Genomic DNA, 24,898 nt, shown 5'->3' with positions numbered 1-24,898 from the left:
AGCTTTTGGCCATTATAAACATAGGTGTTATCAACATTGTACAAGTCTTTGTGTGGACATACATTTTCAATTTCTTGAGTAAATACCTAGGAGTGGAGTGGCAGGATTATATGTATATAGGAAGCTTTGCAAAAAACCGTGAAACAGGTTTCTAGAATAGTTGTACCATTTTATATTCCCATCAGTAGTGTGTTAGAATTTCAGTTCTTCAGCATCCTCACCAAGACTTGGTATTGTTGGTCCTTTTAATTTTAGCCATTCTAAATGGGTATTAGTGATATTTCATTCATGTTTTAATTTGAATTTTCTCATTGTTAAAAGTATTGAGCATCTTTTCATGTCTATATTGCCCATATGTATATCTTTTTTTGTAAAGCATCTTTTCAAATCTTTTGCCCATTTTTAAAAATGATATTGTTTGTCCTTTATAATTTGGTTATTAAAAGTTCTTTTTATATTTTAGATAGAATTCCTTTTTTGTTGTTGTTGTTGTTGTTGTTGTTGTTAAAGATTCAGGGTCTCTCTTTGCTGCCCAGAGTGGCTTGCAGTGGTACAATCACAGCACACTGAAACCTCAAACTCCTGGGCTCAAAGGATCCTCCCGCCTCACCTTCCTGAGTAGCTGGGACTGTAGGCACATGCTATCACGAGCTTATTTTTAAATTTTTTGTAGGGATGGGGTCTTGCTGTGTTGCCCAGGCTGGTCTTGAACTTCTGGCTTCAATCGATCCTCTTGCTGCAGCCTCCCAAAGTGCTGGGATTACAGATGTGAGCCACTGTGCCTGGCCTTAGATAGAATTCCTTTGATCTATGTATTGTGAATGATTTCTTCCATGCTATGACTTTTTTCCTTAATTATGTCTTTAATATTTAGTTTTGCTAAAGTGTAATTAATCATTACTTTCCTTTCATGCAGGTATCTCTGTTTATTCCAAGATTACAAAGATTATATCTTTGCTTTCTTATAGAAATTTTAGTTCCTACATTTAGGTCTGTGATTCATTTAGAATTAATTTTATATGTGATACAAGTTAGGGAGGGAAAGTTGATTTTTTTCCACACAGATACCAGTTGTTGGAGCAACATCTGTTGAAAAGACTTTTCTTTTCTCATTCAACTGCCTAAACACCTTCATTGACAATAAATTTTATGTGTTTGAGTCCTTTTTTGTAATCTGTTCTGTTTCATTGGTCTATTGTCTATCTTTATCATGACCTCAGTGTTTTGAATACTGTAGCTTTATAGGAAGTCTTGACTTCAGGTAGTATAAATCTTCCTGCTTTATAGCTGTTTTTTAAAGATTGCTTTAGTTTTAGGTCATTTGTGTTTCCATATAAATTTTGGAATCAGTTTGCCAATTTGTAATTTTTTAAAAGTCTGATGAAATTTTAATTGGGATTTCATTGACTCTGTGATCATTTTGGGAAAAATTGACATCCTAACAATGTTGAATCTTCCAATCTATGATCATGATATATCTCTCTATTTTTTAAAGTTTTATTTTATTTTATTTTTATTTGTTTGGAAATGGGGTCTTGCTGTTACCCAGGCTGTATTCAAACTCCTGGGCTCAAGCAGTCCTCCTGCCTAGCCTTCCAAGTAGCTAGGACTATAGGCTTGTGCCAGGCTTTCTTTAATTTCTTGCTGTAACATTTTGTAGTTTTCAATATATGTTTCTTATGCATATTTTGTTAAACGCACTCCTATTTCCTGTTTGAGGATTCCATTGATTTGGCCTTTTACAAAATAGACCTTTGTATTCACACTTAGAAACTGCAGAAAAGTCCTATATTTTGGGACTAAGGTTTTCTAGAAAATAACACACTGGTTGGATATAGTGGCTCACGCATGTAATCCTAACATTTCCGGAGGCTGAGATGGGAGGATCACTTGAGGCCAGGAGTTTGAGACCAGCCTGAGCAACATAGCAAGACTTCATCTCTACAAAAAATAGTAAAAAAAAAAAAAAAATCAGCCCAGTGTAGTGGTGCATGCCTGAAGTCCCAGCTACTGGGGAGGCTGAGGCAGGATGATCACTGAAGCCCAGGAGTTTGAGGTTGCAGTGAGCTATAATGACACTACTGCACTCTAGCCTGGGAGACAGTGAGATCCTGTCTCCAGAAAAAAAAGAAAGAAAATGTTGACTTATTTTTACTAAACTGATTGGATTTCATGCTTTGGGCTCTGGTATTTTTCCCATTTCTTAATAAAGTTCAAATTGTTTTGACTTCTCCTTTCTCAGTAATTTATTGTCATTTTTATGTTCATCTTTTCTCACCAACACTAAACATACATGCACTCACTCACTTTATATAAGTACAATTTATAATCATGTAGCAAAGATTTCACCTCTGCCGGGACAGTTTTATTTCCTGAAATATGAGTAGCTCTTAGACATTTGGATTAAGCTTTTTACATATTCCAGAGAGTGTGTATTTGTTTGTTTATGTATTTATGTACACCTGCACCTCCTTCAACAAAGGATTCAAGGCTTCCAGTAGCTTGACAGTTTTCTATCTCTGATCTATAAATATCACTGTTTGTTAACCATTGAGTATTAATCATCTTTGTTTTCTGAGCCCTAGCCCAATGCCTGGTACATGTCAGAGAGATACTAAGTAAGTGTTTGTTGAACAATTGAACAAATAAATAAGTAAATCAGGTTCAAGTCCATGTCACACTTGATCATCCAGAACTTGATGTTTTTAAAGTTGGCATAGCAGAATATGCAGATAAGCCTGTTCTAAGGATCATTTTCATCTTCTTCTCTTTTATTCTAAAAAAATAAAGTCTATAGATGTCAGAGATTTTGTTTGTTCATCTTAAATGGACTTCACTGAAACATCTGAATCTAGATTAGCTTTGTAGTGCTTCTGACTTAAATGAATGTGTCTGTCGTAGTTCTCAGCTCCCACATAAGGAATCGCCAGGAGGCCCTTTTATAACAATTTGCCTGAACATGTGATCAGGCTCCTTCTGACACTTATTCCTTGCCCACACCCTTTACATTTTTCCCTTTTTGTTACTTTTTCATTCAGCAAACATTAAATGGTTAATGTTGGCTGGCTTAGGAGAAGGTAGGGCAGTAGTTTTTTTCTTTGAGGATTTTTGATTTGTTGTTGAAGAGTAATGAGAAAGGTTGATGTGCTATATGATTTCTTATTATGGAAATCCAATAAATTTCAGAACAGTACCTTATATAAATCAATCTTGACAAGCACTGTTGCTAGTGTTGTATTTATATAATAACAGGATATTGAAGTCTACTGCTTATTGTATTGTTAATTACAGCATTAGTGAAGATGTAGAAATAAACCATGGAGTTGAGGTTTTCTGGTATAGCCAAAACCTTTCAACTGATTATCACCATAATAATATATAATTTGCAACTGTCCTTTTTTTGTACTTTGACCAGTTAGAAACATTTTGAACTAGTGTTTTGAAAATCATTTAAATGTTTAGACATTTACACCAATGTGGCTCTCTTTGGTTTGAGAAATTCACAGTTCTATTCTAAAGTTCTAGGTAATACCACTTTTAACACAAATTATATGATTTATTCTTTTTCTTTGTCTTATTTGGATAAAGATGACTTTTTAAATTTAATACACTGATTTTTTTTTTTCCTTTTTAGATAATTTGTAGCTTACTTAAAAGTTGAACTTTACTCTCTTTTTTCCTCTAAATGTGACAGAGCGTTCATTACCTAAGTTTCTCTAAGGTGGATGGGGAGATAGAAGGCCGCTTGTATTAACAACCTCTGATAGTGGCACCCTTCTTACTTATTGTAGCAGTGGTGTTATATTTGATTATTTTACCAGAGAAGTCTTGCTGTAGGTTCTTTCCACTGTCTGGCCCCTAATGCAGCCCTTCCTGTCGTGACCCTGGCTTTGCTTTGCCTTGTGAACTGCTGAAGTTTCTTAAGCCATTTCTTTCTTCTCTTTTTTTATACAATAGTTTTATTGGGATATAATTCATGTATTATGTAACCCACCCATTTAAAATGTATATTTTTATGGCTTTTAGTATATTCACAGAGTTATGCAGCCATCGCCGCAGTCAGTTTTAGAGCTCTTACACGTTAGTAGTCACTCCCCCTTTTCATGTTCCCTCTTCCTCATCCTTAGGCAACCACTGATCTGCTTTGTTCCTATGCATTTGTCTATTCCAGACATTTCATGTAAGTGGAATCGTACAATATGTGGCCCTTCGTGACTGGTTTCTTTCACTGCGGATAATGCCTTCAAGTGTCCTCCATGTTGTGGTATCAGCGTTTCGTATATATTACCATTTTCTTTCTCCTCCAGGTCAGCTCTGTCTGTCTGTTTTTAAAATGTGGCACATGCACTAAAGCCACATTCCCCAGGTCTGATCAGCATAAGGTAACAAGAGGATGGCCCCTCAGTTACACTAAAAGCTCACCTCAGTGCAGTTTCAGCTTAACTTGAATGTGTCCTCATCACATTCTTTTTTGTCCTGTGTGTTAGTCTTGTTTTGTTTTGTTTTGTTTTTTCCCTGTGTATTTGCATTTGCTAAGCCATTTCTGTACCCCCTGAGCTTTTCCACTGAATATGGAACCAGCCACAGGACCTTAAATTTATCGCTGTTAATTTCATTTTATCAGGTATCAACTATTGGTCAACTGACTGATGTCATTAATAATAACAAAATTAAAATGTAATCATTGAGTGCTTATGTGCTAGATAAAAGTTTATGTTTATGAGTGAATTCATTTAATCTTCATAACAATTCTGTGAGGTGTGTTTATCATCTACAAATTAATAAATGTACCTGTCTTACATTTATGTACAGAGAACAATTTAAACTTGGGGACAGGATAGAATTGAGGCCAGTGCCTTACAGCAATCCTTTTGAAATATCCAGGGAATCTGTAATTTGGAGGATTTGCTCTTCAGCCAGTTAGAAATCTTCCAGGTGTCTCCATCCTGACTCCTAAGCTCTCAGCAGGGACTCAGGAATGTGATTCAGCTTTTACTTTTGTTTGGCAAAAGTTAGAAAGTTCATTTACTAATTTAAGAAACTTCTTTATCAGGTGATTTTTTTTTCTTTGCTAAAGAGTGGTAAAATGTTTTGAGATTTATGTGGTATTTAGAAAAATAACCACTTAATGTTGATCAGTTAGAATTTTTACATCTTTGAGCCTATGTTAAGTGTTAATAACATAGTATTTAGCAAATCAAGATAAAAGCCCTTGGCCTTTTTATATTTAAACAGCCGCTTTAATAAAGTCACTTATTCATTTATTTATTCAGTAAAAACATATTTGAGTTTCTGCTGTTTGCAAAGCCCTTATAGGGGAAGGCATTTGATCAAAGTGTTGATAATGTAAATAAGCAGCTAATTGTTAGACAAAATCAGAACAAATCAGTTGTATGATTTAAACCCCATGAGTTTCAGAGGGGCTCATGTATTAACACAAGCTTTACAATGTACTGTAAAATACTAGCATTTATGACATTTGTCCTAGTATACATTTCCTATACTAGCTTGAAGTATACTTCAGAATGCTCTTTTATAAAAACTCTCCTAATTTTTGAAGGTTAGCGTATTAATTTTTTATGGCTGCTGTAACAGTTACTACACACTTGGTTGGTTCAAACAATGGAAATTTATTCCCTCACAGTTCAGGAAGCCATAAATCTGAAATCAGGGTGTCAGCAGGGCCACGCCCCTCTGACCCTTAGAGGAGAATTCATGTCTCACAGCTTCCAGGCCCCAGTGGCTGCCAGCACTCTTTGGCTCCTGGCCGCATCTCTCTCTGTTCATCTTCACGTTGCCTTCTCCTCTGTGTGTCTGTGTCTTCTCTAGTCCGGGTTTCTCCACTACCTCTCTTGTACAAGTACATGTCATTGGATTTGGGGCCCACCTAGATAATCTTGAATGATCTGCTTATTTCAAGATCCTTAATGATCACATCCGTGAAGACCCTTTTTCCAAGTAATGTCACATTCAGAGGTTCCAGGAATTGCTGTAGGTATCTTCTGCTTCTCATTTTTTGGCCTACCACAGTTAAAATTACTGTTATATAAAGTATTACTAAAATAAATTATAGTACTTACTTTGAATTTGTTTGTAATAGTTTATTATTTTCTGTCCTTTTCTATCTGTTATGGACTTGTTTAGATTTAAGTGTGGACTTTCTGATACTGAGAATATAAAAATATTTCCAGTAGTGACTGTGATATTTCTGTAACATCTTGAGGACATTTGATTTATAAAATACTGTAAGGAAGCTGGGCGTGGTGGTACACACATGTAGTTCCAGCTACTCAGGATGCTGAGGCATGAGGATCACTTGGGCGCAAGAGTTCAAGGCCAGCCTGGACAACATATTAACAGTAAGACCCTATGTCTTAAAACTTTCTCTCTCTCTCTCTCAGCAGTATTTGGCTTTCTCTATGCAAAGAATATAGTTATTTAGATAACAAAATTGTCATGTATAGCTACTATATTAACTGGTATATTCTGACCTCCCAGGTTGCCCAGTATTTCTTCCTCAGCTTCTGCCCCAGCCCCCTGCAGCTCTAGGTCCAGCGTGCCCCAATCCTAGCCTCAGCCTGGTAGAGTAGGGAGGGCATTGCTCCTCAGCAGCCCTTGGGGCAAGCTCTTGTGTTGTTTATAAGCTTGATCTTTGAGCCAGCCTAAGTTAATCCCAGGCTATCCTTGAAGCTATAGCTTTTTCAAGTCTCTGTTGTCTATTCCAGTTCCAGTCCACAGCCCTGCCTGGAGCCCAGCCCTACTGGACTTTGACAACCCATGTTACCCTGGCCAGCTCTTTTCTCCAAAAGGCTGCTTGTTACCCCTACCCACCCACTCGCTGGGTTCGTAAATAACTACACAGGCTGCCCCTCTCCTGCCTTCCCTGCTGCCTGTCTGTGGTTGGCCCGCCTTCTCCCCACCCACAATATTTGCTGGGCTTACCACAGTACTTTGAGTACCAGCTATCCAAAAATTTTACGGAAGATTAACTCTTTTCCTCCTTTTCTTTCTTTTTATAAATCCATTTCAGAAATGAGGTGTACATTTTCATATATTCCCAAATGAAGTCTACCTTTACTTGATGCCTTTAAGTGATCATTACTGGTGGCTATTACCCAAAGTAATGTGGGGCTGTTAGAGTTTAAGGTCTTTGGTTTGCATAATTGTTGCCAAATTTTTGTATCTCCCACAGTCAGGCTGTCTTCTGCTGCTCCTCTGTTTTTGTTTGTTTCTTTGTTATTATTTTTAAAGTTTTCTTTCTCTTTTTGTTCCTCTGTTTTGAAGTCATATAGTCTTTCTGATTTTTTTCTTTTGAGATCTGTTATTAGATTAGGAAAACTAGAATTACTAGGCAGCTAAGTTTCTAAGGCTCAGCGTGAGGAACTTCTTGGTTCTCCAGGGCGATTCCGTGGGGACACTACTTTGATTGCCCAGGGCTTTTTGCTTATTTCTTAGTTAATAAAACTCTGGTCTTGGCTGAGGTTTCCAGATAAAAGAGCAGTTGCTCAGAAATGTTCCCGCCTCTGGAACCTTATATGATTCAGCGTGTGCCTCTTTGGTCTTCTTTGTTCCATAACTTTATCATTGTTGCCAGAAAGATTAAGTATGGTATTGTTTGCACAACCTTGGAATTGCTCATAAAAAAAACACCGAGATTAAGCATTGCTCAGCCTATTGATTGGGAGCAGTTATTTCTGGACCTAAATTCTACTAGGTACAATTTAAAGCGGTTTTTATAAATGTTTCTTTCTTAACGCTGATGCAGCTGGCCATGATTCTGTGTGTGAGTGTGTTTTAATTAATTGAAAATTGAAGGAATTTGGTTAAAATCTTTCACATATACTTGCTAGGTCATTTTTACCATGTGCGAATAGATTTCACTAGTGCCTACGTGAGATGGATAGAATTGTGGTTTTTCTGTCGTCCTCCAGCCTTCTGCCCAGTTTCATGTTACATATTTTTTTCTGTTTTCAAGGCTGTAAGGATGCTAGGAGTAAGGGAAGACATGTTCTAATTTCCACTTCTGGCCAGAAGTAGGTCTTTCTCAGCTTACAAATAATTATCATTCAGAAAAGCAATATAAACAGTCTAGGTTCATGAATGTGCCAGTAGTTTTTCTCTCTGTGACCAGAGTTACACTCATTCTGGGTCCTCAAGCTGAGTTTCTCTAGGTCCCCAACAAATCACCAAGTTCTCTATTCCCTTCTCAATCCCGTCTTTCATCTTGTATTGTAAAATAAGATTCATGTTTCTTATCCTCCATAGCTTATTCTCTTTCCTTAGCACATGGGGAGTCAAAGCCTGTGCTGCTAGTTTTAAAGATGAATATACTTCCTATCGTCATCACATGGTTATTAGAGTCTCTTCTCCCTCTGATGTCCAGTCTCTGTGTCTTGAGTTCTTGGGCCTTCCCATCTCTCCCTGTTCACCCTCCCTCCATCCTTTCCTAGTCAGCTTTACTTAAGTGAGCATTCCCAAATGTCAGTGATGACCATGGATCTTATTTCATCCTAAATGGTCCTCCAAGATAGGTACCCTATTCTCCCTTTCTGCTGCTGAGAAAACTGAGGTTTAGAGAGAGAATTAATTTGCCTAAAATCACGTAGCTGGTGGCAGAGAAGATCTGAATCAAGATCTGAGCAAGAACCCTGTCCTGCTTAGGCTTCAACTTTACAGAACTCCTAAAACCATGTCTTTGGTACCAGGACCTCCTCAGGCTCTTGGTTTGTGTTTGCATGAAGACAGTGTCTGATAGAGCCTCACAGTGGACAGATGCTAAAATGGCCAAGACATTCAGAATTTGGTTTGTTCTGTGTTTCCAAAGTAGCTTTACTGGCCTCAGTTGAAAGGCCAGAATTTGATGCTCTTCCTGTGGATCTAGAACACCTTCAAAAATACCATAGCCAGGAGATAGTGACCTGCTAATTTCCAGGCGTAATATTATGTGGTAACTAATTGTGAATGAGAAATATGGCAATTTCTGTACCAGCCTAAGGAAATTCAGTTATAAGTGAGATGTTACCTAGACATATTGCTGCCTATTTTTACTTGCTCCTAGAAAAATATTTGTTTTCAAGAGACAGGGTCTCACTCTGTCACCCAGGCTGGAATACAGTGGCACAATCATAGCTCACTGCAGCCTTGAACTCCTGGGCTCAAGGGATCCTCCTGCCTCAGCTTCCTGAATAGCTGAGACTACAGGCATGCACCACCACACCCACCTAATTTTTTAAGTATTTTTGTAGAGATGGGGGTCTCCCTATATTGCTCAGGCTGGTCTCGAACCCCTGGCCTCAAGTATAGATTAATGTTTTTTATTTGGTTGTTGCTGTTTATTAAATATAGGCAAGGTTAATCATACTACACTGGCTACTCTGTGGAGGTATCTGGATTTTCCAGACTAAATGTCATCCCCATCAGCTTTCATTAGCACTTCATGTGTTTTCATGATAGCATTTATTTCATTATTTTGTTTATGTGTGTGTCTTTCCTCTTCTCTGAGCAGCTGGCTCCCGTCTTTCCTCTGCCCTACCCTCAGCTCCAAGCCGAGTTAAGAAAAGATAGTGTGCTTGTTTTGTCATTGCAGCTGGAAAAGTCCCTGTGCTCATTGTTACCAACAGATTGCCTGTCCACTGCTCCAGTAGAGACATTTGGAGACAGACACTGCCCCCAGGTTCTTCCTAGAACATGAGTTTATGTTAGAATCCTTGTGCTGCTGCTCGCTAGGGAAGTGGCCTGGAGCAAGATACTGAACCTCTTGGTTTCATTTCCTCATTTGTAGTACTTTTGCCACGAAAGAGTGGTGTGTGGAATCATGAAATCATAAAGGCCTAACACGGTTCCTGGCACAAAGTGTACTGCTCAACAAATACTGGTTCTCCCTCCTTTCTCCTATCAAGACTCCAGGGGCTGGCATAATTCCTGGAACCTTGTAGTTTCAAAAAGTGATTGGGGGGGGGGGGGTGCCAAGAAGGTTGGTTCAATGACTATATTTCCTTCCGAAAATTAACTGGACTTTTCCCTCAAGCTCTACTCTCAGCAGTTAAATTCTTTGTCTTTGTCATTATCTCTGAAATGTGCTCCCGTAAGAATATTCAGACAAATTTAGCCTCTCTGGTGCTTAAACAGCATTATTTAGAGTGACAGTGGCCAAATAAAAATAAACATTGTGCTTTTTGTTTCAATTCTAGTTTTTTTTTTAACATTTACATGTATGATATTTTTTATTTGGTACAAGATCGTTGATGATGGAGGTAAGAATGAAAATGTATTGACATCTGTGAATTGTGGTTTATGAGAATTTTTTTAAAGACTTTGTCTTGGACAGATTTTGGCAAGGTCTTTCTCATTTATGTTAACACTTAAAATAATTAAAATTACATAAAAAATTTAAGATCTATTCCAAATCCTATCTTTTTTCCTTTCTAAGTTATTTTGACAATTTCTTGTCATTTATAAACAGCATATTTTGCATAGCAAAAGACTTTGAGATCTAATGTTGTTCTTAATGGACCGTAATTATTTAATAGTTAGCTTAAATACAGTGCAACTTAAATAGGCTTTTTCTACAGTTATTATAATGGCTGCATTTGAAAAATTGTGCTTTGGCGTAGTAGAAACTGCCAGATGCAATGCCATTTGATCTTAAAAGGTCACAGGAAAAGGGACATTTAAATTAAGTCATAAATTACGATTGAAGAACAATATTTTGATGTGTGAGACCAGAGATGTCAGAGCAGGGAGATGTAATTCATGGGTTCATTATAAAACAGAGGTGCCTGACAGCTGAGCCATGCCAAAAGGAAAATTTATTTGCAACATCACGCAGACAGAAAATGGTAGCTAAGATGAGAAGGCAGAGTAGAAACTTGAAACCTTGTGGTAATACGCAGAGTTTATGCTAATAAGACTGCCGAGATCCAGAGATGTTTAATGACTGCTGTAATATTAATGAGGTGTTCGGACATGTGCACATTTTCAATCTTATTTAAATTAAGACCTCGTCCTTGCTCTGTAAAATAACATACTTTATAACCAGGCATTAAGGTGGATTCTCTCACCTCTCTGTCCAACGTACAGATTTGCTGAAATTTCAGAATTGTTTAGGCAGGAGAATTAAAGCTTGAAACAAGATTTCTATCTATGGCAGCTTTGAGGAAGGATATAATTTAATGTTTATAGCAATCCATGAGAAGTTCAATCATGAGTTAATTAAACTGTAGGCAGTCATTAAGTATTATTTATTCTTTCGAGAAGCTTGCCAGTAAAGCACTTATATATATATTAAATTATAGAAAGTAATAAGCAGGGAATGATTTGTCAGGCAGAGTGAGAGTAGCAGATTTAACTGGTTAATTACGCAGAAATGTATTTTTCTTCTTGTAGCACGATCCTTTCTTTCTGCTAATCAGGAAGAGGTCAGAGGCTGTAATAAGACAATTGCAGATATAGATTGACTACCAGTGTCATCGGCTGTGTTGAACCTCTAGTTGTTTTGTAGGAGCCATGTATCTAAAATATTACTCTCCATGATGGAACCACTACACAGTTTATAGCTATTTACATTTCAGAGTATCTTGACATGTTTCATTTCATTTAATGCTTTCCATTGTTCTGTGATGCAGCTGAGGGCTGGTGGTGTTATACCCATTTGACAGATGAGAACTTCAACGCAGCTGGTTTGGGACAAAGCTGGAAGAAGAATCTGTCACCTGCCTCAAATCCTATGCTGTTTTTGCTAGGGTTCACAAGGCACCGACTATTTGATAATTTATGTAGAAGGGGCTGCTGAGTACCTGGAGTCCTCGAGGGCTTTTATATAGCTGGCTTAGTATGTCCAATTACTTAGGGCTCAGTGTCTTTGGGTCTGAGTGATTCAGTGTAGTGATTACTGTTGTTACAGTGGAACCACCAAGCGTTGATTATTCGGAAGCTGCTGTTGTTTTTAGCACCAAAATCCCCTACCAAGTCCACTTTGCATAGTTCACACCTGTCTATCTTTGTACACCACTGTGTCTCCATTGCTAGCACCATAACTGGCATACGGAGTTGGTTGGTAACTCTTTATTGAATGAATAGAAGGCAAAGAAAATGTGTGAGCAGCCTGCTTCTGGGGCTGGCACTTCCCACTGGATGTCATGGGCACTGGGATTTCTGCTGCAGAAGGTGCGGTGGAAGAAGGCTAGACACCCAACCTAACGGGAAGAGTTCACATTTGCCCTTTCACGATGAACAAACAAAAAATGAAGAAAAGAACACATTTCTGAGGATTCTGTGGAGCAAGCCCAGGCAAAAGGACAAATTGCAGGAAAACAGCAAAACAGATAGTTCTGTGATGGAATGACTTGAATGGCTAGTGGATTGGTGAAGAATCACTGTTTTGCTATAAAATTCCCCAGCTGTAAATCCAAGATCTTGCTTGACCTGTAGTTTAGGGAAGACAGGTTTTGTTTGTGTAGAAGTGTAGTCAAGCAGTTTAGTGATGCAGAAAAGAGGCAGACAAATTTACAAGTAAACATTTCCTTGGTCGTTCGATTAAAAAACAACAACAACAACAAAACCCCAGAAACAAAACCACCACACACCTGTGGTGATGAATTTGAAAGTGGTTTCTGCTTAAATGACATGGCTGTAGTGGTGGGCCGGGTGACAGAGATGGCATAAGACCTAAGTGCTTCTCCCATCAGTAGCTTTTGGAGATTGGAAGCTGATTGAGTAAGGAATCTTGGCCCCTGCTTTTTGCAGTAGTTCCAAAATGTATAATTCTCTGCATTCTACATAAAAAATTGCATTTCATTCCAGATTTTACCAGCCTGACTTGGCTGCAAAATGGACAGAAAGGTTTAATTATCTTGCTTTAATTGCTTTTCTGTGGCTACAGAGTGAAGCTATGAGACATTTGAGAGTGTTTTTTCCTTCATCTTCATTGCAGTTTCTTTGAACAGCCTTATTAACAGCTAGGGAAATGGTAGAAAGTCTTATTCACATTGAAAGACCTTTCTTTTTTCTTTTTTTTTGAGACAGGGTCTTGCTGTGTTGCCTGGGCTAGAGTGCCGTGACGTCAGCCTAGCTCACAGCAACCTCAAACTCCTGGGCTCAGGTGATCCTACTGCCTCAGCCTCCCAAGTAGCTGGGACTATAGGCACACACCACCACACCTGGCTACTTTTTTCTATTTTTAGTTGCCCAGCTAATTAATTTCTTTCTATTTTTAGTAGAGACGGGGTCTCGATTCTGCTGAGGCTGGTCTCAAACTCCTAAACTCAAGCTATCCTCCCACCTCGGCCTCCCAGAGTGCTGGGATTACAGGTGTGAGCAGCCACGCCTGGCCTGAAAGACCTTTTACCTTAGCAATATTGGAAAGCCTGCGTTGAATTTCCTGATATTTCTGTGTGATTGTGATCTGTGTGGTTGTGTTTAAAATTTGAAACCTACATAATGATTTTTACAAGATAAATTATTTCATTCCTTCAGAGCTTGATGCCATATTAGAGGGGAATGTTTTTCATAATAATTTTTAGAGATTTAAGATAGCCAGTAATTTGGTAGCTTTTCAGCTCTAATTTACATGAAGAATACACTTGAAATATCCATTTGAGCTCCTGCTTGAATATTGTTTTGGCCCCCATCTGAAGAAAGTCTTCATAATCATCCAGAAAACAAACTCCTTTTAAGACGGGTTTATTTGATCATGATGCATTAAGCAAAGAAGGTAGACCCAACCTTTTAGGACCCTAGAGTTTGGATGTGACATTTAGATAGATGTGTCACCCTGGAACAGCACATTTATTCTGATTCTCAGGCTGTGCACTACTCTTAGTCATAAGTTTCTGATGTCTGTTGTCTTTATTGTTCAGAGCTGCATCTGTCGTGGCACTCAGCAGAGTACCTGACACAGCTGAGCACTCAGTGAATATGTGTTGCAGGAACGAAGGGTGCCCTGAACTCCAATAGTTTCCCCGAAGTGCTATAAAGATAATCTTCCCTATTCCAGAACTACTTGGGCCATAACAACTTCTATTATGTTAAAAGTGTATCTTTAATAAAATATAATCAAAGTATTTCTGTAACTCTGTAAGTAAAGCTCTCTCTGAGAATATTCTCAGACAGGATTCCTAGAAGGTAGAGAGGAAGGTGACCCTTTAGAGAGATGCCCTTTGGTCCCCAGGAGGAGGGCATGACAGAACAGCCACTTGGCCCAGCCTTGTCCTGGCCCCTATGAGGTACTGATGACAGCGTAACAATGTTCTGCCTTCATCCATTCAAGAAGAATTTCATCACTTTTGGTAAATAATTCCACACTTTTTACTTTTCAAATGTTTCTTTGTATTGGGGTGGGAGGGGTAGGCACTAAATATTTATTGGGTTTACATTGTGGGAAGATCAGGAATAGGAATATTTTAAGAGGCTAGGCAGACAGTAGATCAAAAGAAAGGAGGGAATTGCCCATTATTTAGAGAACTGAATGGTGGAAGCTCCAGTTACCACATAAATTGCAACAGCTTCTTCAGGGGAAAGTTTAATCTGAAATTAACTTTTATAAAAAGAAGCAAGAATACTGACGTATTTTTAGGGGAAATGCCTCCTTCTCAATTAAGCACCTCAGTAGAAATGTAGCTGAGAGGTACGTGCCCTCCTCTCGGACAAGCTCACCAAGCACGACAGTGCACTCAACCAGGTAGTGGAAGCATTTCTTCCATCTATAGTTTACAGCTCTCCTTGGTTCCTCGGTTCACCAGAAGGCAGGAATGTCATAGGGATTAATGAGATGTGATTTAAACATGCACTCAGCGGTTTGCTTTTAGAGTGGGCCTTATGTTCTTATGCATGATTTCCTACTACTGGCCACATAAGATTGAAAAATTAAAAAATTTTCCTGTGTACTGTACCAGAGTTTTAATCAAATTTCATAAAGTGTTGACATGGGTAATTATGTAAAACATAAGTGGTTTTTGTTTATAATTTAAAAAAATTTTTTCCGTCTCTGAAAAGACTACTGTCTAATCTAGAAGATTGACAAAAGTTGAGATGAGACTGCTTCTCTTTTTTCTTCCCTTTTTTAAAGAAGTAGCTAACATATTTGTAATATTATCCTCACAATAGCCTTTAAAGGTCAATGTTATTATTATACCCATTTTTAAAGATGCAGAAATTGAGGCGCAACAACGGTAAGTAACTTGCTCAAGGTCACATACCCAGTAAGTAATAGAGCTAGAATGTGAATCCATGTGTTCTGGCTCCAGAGTCCATAGTTTTTCACACTTTTCTTATAATTAGAAACTATAATGGCCTCATAAAATGTTAATTTTGCCAGGAGCCTTTTATTAGAAATTTATGATTTGATCAACTTGATTCGATTTCAGATTATCACTAAAATGTGTGCTTTTTCAATTGAGCAGGCATTTGATTTTTTCCTTTTATTCAGTTTTAATCCATGTTAAGCTGTCATTATAAATTCTTATTATATTGTAGAACTTGACAAATATATACTTGTTTGGACATAAAGCAAAGTATGAAAATCGATAACTTTATTATAAATCCTTTTAACCTCTGAAAGGATGCTAGATTGGATAGCTTTCAAACATTTGCAAATTATAGTAGCAATTTTATTTTAAAAAGGATCTAATGAGGAATGTCATAAAAGTAAATGTTAACATTTATTCACTATATCACCACTCCAAAGTGAGATCCAGCATCGATCATTGTTGTAGATATTTTGTTTTGTTTTAAGACAGTGGACTTATAGCAGACATACCGCCTGGAATTCCCAGTCTTGATTTAAAATAAATTGGTGTCCTCTAAACAGGGAGAATGCTCTGGAAATTTAAATTTTTAATATTTTCCATTTTGCTGAGAGAGCAATGAAAATGATGATTATGTGTGATATCCCTTTCAACAGTAGTTAAATAGTTAAAAGAGAGACTTGTGTATGTTTCCAACATTCATTCATGCATTCCCGATATTTATTGCCACTCACTGTGTGCCTAGCCCTGGGGCTACCACAGTTGCTAGGAAGGCAATCTGCATGTCCTTCTCGTGAGTCTTCTATGAAAGGAATCTTGTGATTCCATAGCTCTTTGCCTACACCCAGGCAACCGGCAACCTACTTGATCTTGTCACCTTCTATGTGTTGTGTCCCCACATGTCCCCACCAGTTTGTGACTTTCTTAGAAATGAGGACTGTGATTTATTAAGGCTTGTGTTTTACTTGTCCTGGGTATTCAGCAGATGCTGGCAGAGTGTCAAAATAAGAGGGTGAAGCACAAGTGAAAAGATCAGATTGTCTACTCCATAAGGGCAGCGATTCCTCTGCCTGTGTTGCTCACTGTTGTATCCCAGGGTCCGATACATTCATTGCCTGGAACATACTAGGCACTCAGTCATCGTAGGCTGAATGAGTTTGAATAAACTGAGATTTAGACTTGGATTGAGTCTACCTAGGGACAATAGTTGAAGGAATGTATTTATTCTTTATTAGTTTAGCAAGTGTTTTTAGAGTATCACCTTATACTATTGACTGTGTTAGGCACTGGAGATACAAGTCTTAGCCAAAATCAATTCTTGTATCAGGAGACTAGCTGTATAAAGGAAAAGCAGATTTCCAGTGAGAATTTTGAGTGACAAGTAACAGTTTAGAGAAGCAGAGAGAGCAAGATTATATTTCTACCTGCTGTTTCTCTACCATCTATAAGTTGGGACTAAGAGAAGTGGTTGGGGTCATAGAAGCCACAGCAGGAATGTCTTGGCAAGGGAAGAAGGAGTCGGTGGTATCAGACAGTGCACTGGGTTGAAAAGATACAGGGTGAGAAAAGTTGGTTAGCTTTAACATGAGAGAAATTGGGTCCCACTGGGAATAGTGTGTGTAGATAAACCAGAATCTTCATTCATATGTACTGAAAATTAGCATACTATTACATGATTATTTTCTTTAAAAGGCTCTTGTAGCTCAGGCACTTCAAATGTTTTTTAGTGAAATTACTATAGTTGAAAAACTTAAGAAATGCTAAAAGGAAAGAACATAATCTAGTATGCCTTTAGGCTGCTTTGGGGAGAATGGGGCAAGAGTGGGTGTCCTGCTGGCTGTGTTAGTCCTGGCTCCACCAGCTACTGGCTCAGTGTGGTGAGTACCTTTACTTGATCTTTCTGTGCCTCAGTTTCCTCATCTGTAAAATGAGGTGACAATAGTTCCTATCCCGTAAGATTAGATGAGAAAATACTTTCATCACAGTGTTAGGTAAGATAACGAGTGCATGGAATGTCCGCCAGGCCAAATGTTCACTAGGTGTATGCTTTGTTGTTAATCCTGTTCCTATTATTGCCACTGTGTTCTATGCCTTCCTTGTCTCCCTCTCCCAGAACAGCTAGAACTTAGGGGATGGTTCCAAAAGATGACCATGCTGACTAAAATGATTGTGAGTCTGTATGTCCCTTTCTTGATTTCGTCTATTAGAGCAGTGGTCCCCAACCTTTTTGGCACCAGAGACTAGTACTGGTCTGTGGCCCAGGGGTTGGGGATCACACTATTAGAGAAAGTAAATGCAGGGCTTGCCTTTTGTTGATTTGTTTCCAGTTCTGTTGTTTGGTGCAGTTAATTAACTAAAATTGTTGTTGTTTTAGCTACATGAAAGTGGCTATGATGCTGGCAAAGCCCTGCAGCGCCTGGTGAAGAAGCCTGTGCCCAAGCTGATCGAGAAGTGCTGGACCGAGGATGAAGTGGTGAGCGTGAACCTGCGTCTGCCTCGTGTTCTGGGTCATTAGGGCGTTTGCTTCTTGGCATGTGACCTCCCTACTACTCGGGGAAAGGAGCTCATTCAGAAAATTCAGTTACGCAGAGAGTCTATCCATGGCATCCATTAGTCAAAAGGAAAGAGCCCTTCTTTAAGCCTCATAATTGTACAGAAAGGCTTGATTTTAGTAAGATTAGATTCCACAGATGATGGGAAAGATTTGCCCAAATTTCATGGAAAGACAGGAGAAATCGATAGTTACTCCTTACAAAAGTGCATTTGAATTTATTTTTGGTGCAAGCTAGCTCGTGATACCGCCCTATTTAAAGATGAAAGCATGTTAAAATCAGTTGATATATAACCTAGAGTCGGGTTGGTGACTTGCCAGGACCCCTAACCTACTGAAGGACATTAATTAAAAGTAAGAAGCACAGACTTGCTTAAGTAAATACAGCAGGTTATGCATATTGATTCAATTGTTGTGGCCCATCGAAGGATGTGGGGAGAGAGAAATGTGCCCACAAACACAGACTTGCAAACCCACAGATTCCCATCTAGCAGACAGAGTTCTCATGAAGCCACATCCCCATCTTGTGACTTGTAAAAGGTATTGCTATAAAAGACTTAACACATTGCTTGTGCAAATACAGTTTTCAGTACGAATGTACCGCTTGACATTTGCCCTTCAAGTGGAATGAAATTTAGATGAAAGCTGGCACTGAGACACATGCTGATTGCAAGTTCCTCACCTGTGTGTTGAGAAAGTGTTTAGAAATTGTTTGTGCTTTCCTGATCCTGCTCTCTTTTGTTTATTCATTATTATTTATTGAGTGCTCGTTGTGTGCCCAGTTCTGTGCTAGACAGGCTGTATCAAGAACACAAGGTCCCTCCTTAAGAGTCTTACGTTTTGAGGGGAAGCCATCGTAAATCAGTATGTGTCAAGTGGTGGTAGAACACTGAGGAAAAACAGACTTGGGTAATGAGGATGGGGAATCACCTATGGGGGCACTGTCCTATGTAAGAGGGATCAGGAAGGTCCTGGTAAGTGACATTTATTTAGGTGAGACCTTAGCTAAGTGAGGAGGGGAGCCTGTTGGATATCAGAGAGAAGAGAATTCTGGGCCCAAAGGTGACAGCATGCTTGGCGTGTTGAAGAAATAGGCAGGGATGTATCTGCAGCACAGCAAGGAGGGGAGTAGGAGGAGAGGCGGGTGGTGGGTGTGGGGGAGGAGGGTGTGCCCCAGAGGGAACCGAATCAGGTGTGGCCTGTGGGGACCCGTGGTCAGGGCCTTGCAGTGTGCTCTGCACGGAGCAGCTTCTGAGCAGAGGAGTGATTCGCCCTGGAGGTGGGGCTCACTCTGGCTGCTGAGTCCGGTGGCCTGCAGGGGCTCCCGTGAGAGTCCCGGCTGGGGCTGGTGACTGAGTAGTGTGGGAGCAGCGTGGTGGAGAGAAGTGGTGAGATCTGAGATGTACGTGGAAAGCAGAGCGGAGACTGTGTTCCTAGAATAGCTCTGGCTACAGGTGGGCAAGGCGGAGAGGAGTGAGGACGAAACGGGGAGGCAGCAGAGATGGACTGAAACGGCCCAGGAGGGTTTGGGAATAGGGTGCTGTCAGGTAGTCCCTTAAGACTTTAAGTGTTATCAGACTTACGATGAAGTTAGTATAGCTGTTTTAAATAAAAAAAAAAACTAAAATCTTACATGATTGGTAAAGAGGTGGAAACATCTTAAACGTATTTTAATGTTCAGACAATGGCCAAAATAATGACGATAAATTCAGTCGTTTTGAGAAGTCATGTTGACATTGTTTTTCAGTAAAAACATATTTATGTGAGGAGATAAGAGATTTGATTAAGATTTTAAAATTCTGCAAAGAGACTTTGTGGAAAAAGGACATAAGGAGACGAAAAGGATGGAACAAGTATGTATAATGTGGCCGTTTAACCACTCTTTCCAAGATTTCCTTCGCTCTTCTTGGCCTGGCATAGCACAGTCTATAGGTCTGTGTCAGCATGTGTCTTACTCTCCTGCAGTTCTTGAGCATCTCCCTTCTGTCCCCATGTCCTTTTGGCGTCATCTCTCCTCTCCCCGCCTCTCTGCCTCTTCTTGGTGTTCCCCCATGGACACACTTCTTACTCCTGCCTCCAGCTCCTTTCCAGCCATGACTCTCCTCCCTCCTTCCTTCCCTTCCTTTGTCCTGTGACCTTTCATTCCCTCTAGAATTTTAAAAATATACAGCACCGAGTCCTCTTTTCCTGCTTAAAAGAAAGCTGATTTCCTTTTCCTACAGCACTTGCTTATATCGGGCAAGAAGTTGACTGTGTCCCCACTGCAGCTGCTCAGGGGTTTTTAGCAGTGAGATGGGAGGGGGTCTTGCCCATCAGAAAGAGCCTGGCTTTATTTTGAAAAACAAAACATGACTCCAGAGTGGTGAATATTTTGAGTACGGGATAATGATGCTTAACTGCATAAATCCATGTCAGTTTGGGCTCATTTTTATCATGTTTGCTTCTTGTTTTGAGCAGTGTTTTGGCAGTCATCCAGCCCTTGCAGAGCCTAGGGATCAAATGGTTCCCTTATTTGTAGGAAGCGAAGCTTCACTTTCTGAAACCTCAACAGTAAGAGGGAGTGATTGAATAATTGAGAGACTGAAGGAAGCTTTTGATGAATGCATCCAGATCACATCTTTGAATAGATCTATGTGGCAACAAGGCAGTCCCCTCTTTACCTGAGCCTGGCTGTAGCTATGAAAAAACATCTGTGTTCATGTGGACCCCTCATGTTGAATTTACCACATTTTCTCACTTCAGGAATCACAGGGATAAGCAAGACAAATGTGTCCCAGCTAAACAAAGTACGTGGCCTACGTCCCTTTTTTCCCCCATCTCAGTTTTCTATATACTTGGCACATTCTATAATAGTTATTTATTTTTTTTATTTTTTGAGACAGAGTCTCGCTCTGTTGCCCGGGCTAGAGTGCCGTGGCGTCAGCCTAGCTCACAGCAACCTCAAACTCCTGAGCTTCAGTGATCCTACTGCCTCAGCCTCCCGAGCAGCTGGGACTACAGGCATGTGCCACCATGCCCGGCTAATTTTTTCTATATATATTTCTAGTTGACCAGATCATTTCTTTCTATTTTTGGTAGAGACGGGGGTCTCACTCTTGCTCAGGCTGATCTCGAACTCCTGACCTCCAGCGATCCACTCACCTCGGCCTCCCAGAGTGCTAGGATTACAGGCGTGAGCCACCGCACCCGGCCTTATAATAGTTATTTTTAAACTTTGTTGCCTTTAACGGTTATTTCTCTTTGCATTTATATGAATACTTGGAAGCAGCTGCCCCTGTGAGAGGGTTGGTGGAATAAGCACCTGAGGGCATGAATCCCCCTGTGCAGTGGACAGACTGGGCCCAGGTACCTCCTGACCCTGGCAGGCCCCCTGCTCTGTGAAGAAACTAACCGCTGTCCTGCCAGTCTGGACCCCGACAGGTCTCCGTGGCTTAGCTCAGTTCCTCTGCCCATCCCACAGCCATTGCTCCCTCTTCTGAACTGCGTCTCCTGTTTGCATCATTTGTTGGCAGATAATCCTTTGCCTCCTCATGCTAACTTTTGTGCTGTAATTGCCAACTGTTTGTTCCCCAAAGTCTTTATTTCTGAGTTGATTGCCCTCCTGGTTTATAAACTTATTAAGCATGAGGACTTATTAATGATGAAGATAATGTCTCTCCCTAGGAGGGGCCTAGACATTGGTGACTCTTTGTTCAAGGTTATTGTTTTTAAAAATTCTTCACTATAATTAAGATCATCTTTAATCCAGCATTTTAAAACTTATAATAGTTAATAATTATGAATCAACATCAAAGAGAAAAACTTCTACATATATCCAAAGCTGACCTTAAAAGTTTTATTTTTGGTAAAAGCTCCCAAATTCTTCGTCATTATCATCATCATCCTATCACGTAACCTCTTTTTGCTAGGCCTTTAGATTAATCATTAATTCTGGAGATCTTAGACCTCAGATTATACAATAGGAAGCCTTCCATCTCACACTTTCTCAGTAATTTCCCTGACAGTTTGTGTGTATATAGACATGGTGGTGGTACAGCAAGTGGTCTCGAGGACAAACCGAGTGGCACACGGAGAGTCGGAGAATTAAGGTTTATTTGTTGGTGGGCTCAGAGGGGTCTCGCCACCAAATTTTGAGCCTCATCTACCCAATTTTTCCCACTTTTATTAAGTTGGGGTGATCCAAGGGGTGGGGTCCCCGGTGACTAATGTCTGCCAGGTAATAGGTTAGTTGATGTGTCAGGTAATAGGTTAGTATTATGTTGATGTACCAGGTAATAGGTTTAGTGTTATATCTTATATCTATATGCCCAGTTAATTTGGCATATCTTTCAGGCCAAATAAACTGGGTAAAACCAGAGAAACGTTCTGGAAGAAATGCTAGCCCACTTCATAAAGCTTATTAAATATTGTGGTGTGGGCGAAGAGGGAGCCAAAGCAATGGCTGGCTGCTCCCTGTGAGAGTTGTATTGATGGTTAAACAAGTTCACGTACATCGTGCAAAAGTACTGTTCCTTTCAGGAAGTCATCTAAATCAGTAGAATTTAGGAATAGAAAGAAGAGGAAATACAGATTAGAACTTTAAAGAAAAAAGCCCCAAAACTGAAACCCTAGATTATTAGGTTTTCAATTAAACATGATGAATACATTCAAATATAACACAAAGGCCCCAGGCTGAACTGCACCTAATCGAAACAGATTAAGTCACCCTTCCATGCTTGGGTAGTTATTAATTCTGTTTATTTATGCATGTGAGCTGAAGGTAGCATTTGCTGCTGCTGTGTTGTTGCTTATTGCACTGGGATTCCGTTGCTGCTTGATGCTGTGCTCTCAATTAGCATTCAGCTGTTGATTATGGAAATACTGAGGATGCTAATTGAATTCTTTTTAAAATTCAGGGCCTGCATTTTCCTTGTAGAGTTTGGCCTGACTTGCAAGGTCGTAAGATTGGGTGCTCCACTGAGCTGTGCCTTTCACCCTTTGCTTTCTATCCACTTGGCTGTATTTGGTTTTTGAAATTATTTTCATGTTGAATTAGCTTTCAGCAAAAATCCAGGTGTTGCACAAGGTGAAAAAGGTTTTATTGCTTGTGATATTACTGCAAGGTGTTTCCATTTCATCTTGAGTAATGGTAGCTTTTATCTTGAAATATACCCCCCATTAAATATTTTATACCAATTTTGATGTGATGCATTGAGGTGAACAACCTAGATACAACCTAAGCTCTGAAATTTTTATCCAAAGATATTTAATCCATGGTGGTGATAAACCTTAATTGGCCATGTACATGGATCTATTTACAAGTTCATAAATTTTAAAACATCTAAACCTTCCTTCAGTGTAAAGCCCAGTGTATCATAAGTAGAAATGAAAATCCTTCTTTTAAAATTTACATGAAATGGCGAAGTAATTTTCTAAATTTGTAATCCAGTGAACCCACGCAGTTGGTCAAGGAATTACACAGCATACACACAGCTATTTGTATGGTCTTTCCCCAGCAGCATCTTCAGATGCCTTTGTTATGCCCTTTTTGGAATGTCTGCTTGAGAAAACATCATTTTCATTGTTCACTTTTTTCAAGCCAGGCATCTGGGTGTGCCAGAAGACAGAGCTGCTTAGTGGGGCAAAAATACAGTGAATTTTATTTACTATTTGTGTGGCAGCTGAAGAAAATGGAATTCACAGTAAAATCCAAGTTAAGGTCCTACCAGCAGGAGGCTGTGGAGGTGAAAGCAGAGTACTGGGGATAATGACAAAAGGGAGAGAGGCTCTCACAGCCTGCAGTTGCGTCACGTGGGTTGAAAGTAGCCGTAATCCTGGTGGTTTTTTTTTTGAAATTTTACATCAGCAGTGTAGGGGAAGGCTTAATTATATTTAGGAATGGTAAAATTTTGAGAGTTGTAGACCATTCTATGTAGTCATTCAAGAAATGTTGGTCATCTAGTATGAACCCATTCACTTCTTTTTAGAATTTCATGCAAATTTTCTCTATTGTTAGAACAACATTATAAAAACATTAAAGGGGATTTAAAACCTCACCACTAACACATCATCTCACAGTTTGCTTACTGGTTTCTTGCTCTCTCCTGTCTTTGTTTATGTACATACGTGGTTTTATGTCATTTTCTATTTATGTGTGTGCACAGATTTGCATGTAAATTGAGTCATAACATTGAAATTCTCACTTTTTAAAAGACTTTAACATGAAAAATTTTACAGTTCACTTGGAAACTTTGCTATTAACCCAATGTAGACATGATTTGTTTAGTGCATCACATAATAGATAGATACTTAGTAAATTTTAAATTGAATCAAAGTAGATTTTTCTCTCTACTAACTGCCCTTCTTCCAATTTCAAACTAAATTGATACTGTTTCTTATGAACAACTAAATTCATAGATATGGGAATAGGAAAAATAAGGGAAATAAAATGTAGATATATTACTTACACATATATAATACACATATTACTTCATGTTATGTATTCTTTTTCTAACCCATGATAAAAATTAGTCCTTGATATTAAAAAAGAAAAATCTAGATTCAAGTGAGGTTTGCCTAATGTTTTAAGTTTTAATAAAATTGGCCTATTTTTCCTATCGTATACTGCCTTTAGCCTTTGAACCAGACCCTTGTTTAAAGAAGTCAATAGTGTAGATAGACTGGAGTGTATTGTCAAGTCCTTTCAGAAATGAGAGTGAATTAAAAATCAATTATATGGGCAGAAAAGTTGATGTAAGGCAATCAATTCTGTCAATTAGTTTGCAGAAAGATTCTACTGTTTAACAAGCTATAAAGAGAAATGTATTTTTAAAATCCTTTAGTAAATGAGGTAGGATAAGCATTAGAAGGAAAGAGATATTTCAAAAATTTATTTCAGTATTTCATGTCTTTAGAAGTTACCTCTGGGTTAAATGTACAACTTCAACTGTGACCTTGCCTGTCATATACATGGCTTTATTACTTTCCAGGCTTTCTCTTTATGCTGTTGTCTAAGTGTTACAGTGGGTGGTCCCGAGGACAAACTGAGCGGCACACCGAGAGTCGGAGAATCAAGGTTTATTCGCCGGCGGGCTCAGAGGGGTCTCGCCACCAAATTCTGAGCCCC

General features: G+C 39.1%; 1 protein-coding gene across 1 annotated transcript in view; it reads left to right on the top strand.

Moving 5' to 3' along the window:
- Positions 1–24,898, top strand: part of RERE (arginine-glutamic acid dipeptide repeats) — a 409,470-nt gene that overhangs the window by 285,126 nt on the left and 99,446 nt on the right. The window contains exon 11 of the mRNA XM_069479289.1: positions 17,617–17,715. Coding sequence (XP_069335390.1) covers positions 17,617–17,715 — 99 coding nt within the window. The remainder of the gene's footprint in view (positions 1–17,616; positions 17,716–24,898) is intronic.

Source organism: Eulemur rufifrons, chromosome 8 (genome assembly GCF_041146395.1).
Source record: "Eulemur rufifrons isolate Redbay chromosome 8, OSU_ERuf_1, whole genome shotgun sequence".
Classification (NCBI taxonomy): Eukaryota; Metazoa; Chordata; class Mammalia; order Primates; family Lemuridae; genus Eulemur; species Eulemur rufifrons.
The sequence above is the reverse complement of the archived record's forward strand: the minus strand, read 5'-3'. Positions and strand labels throughout refer to the sequence as shown.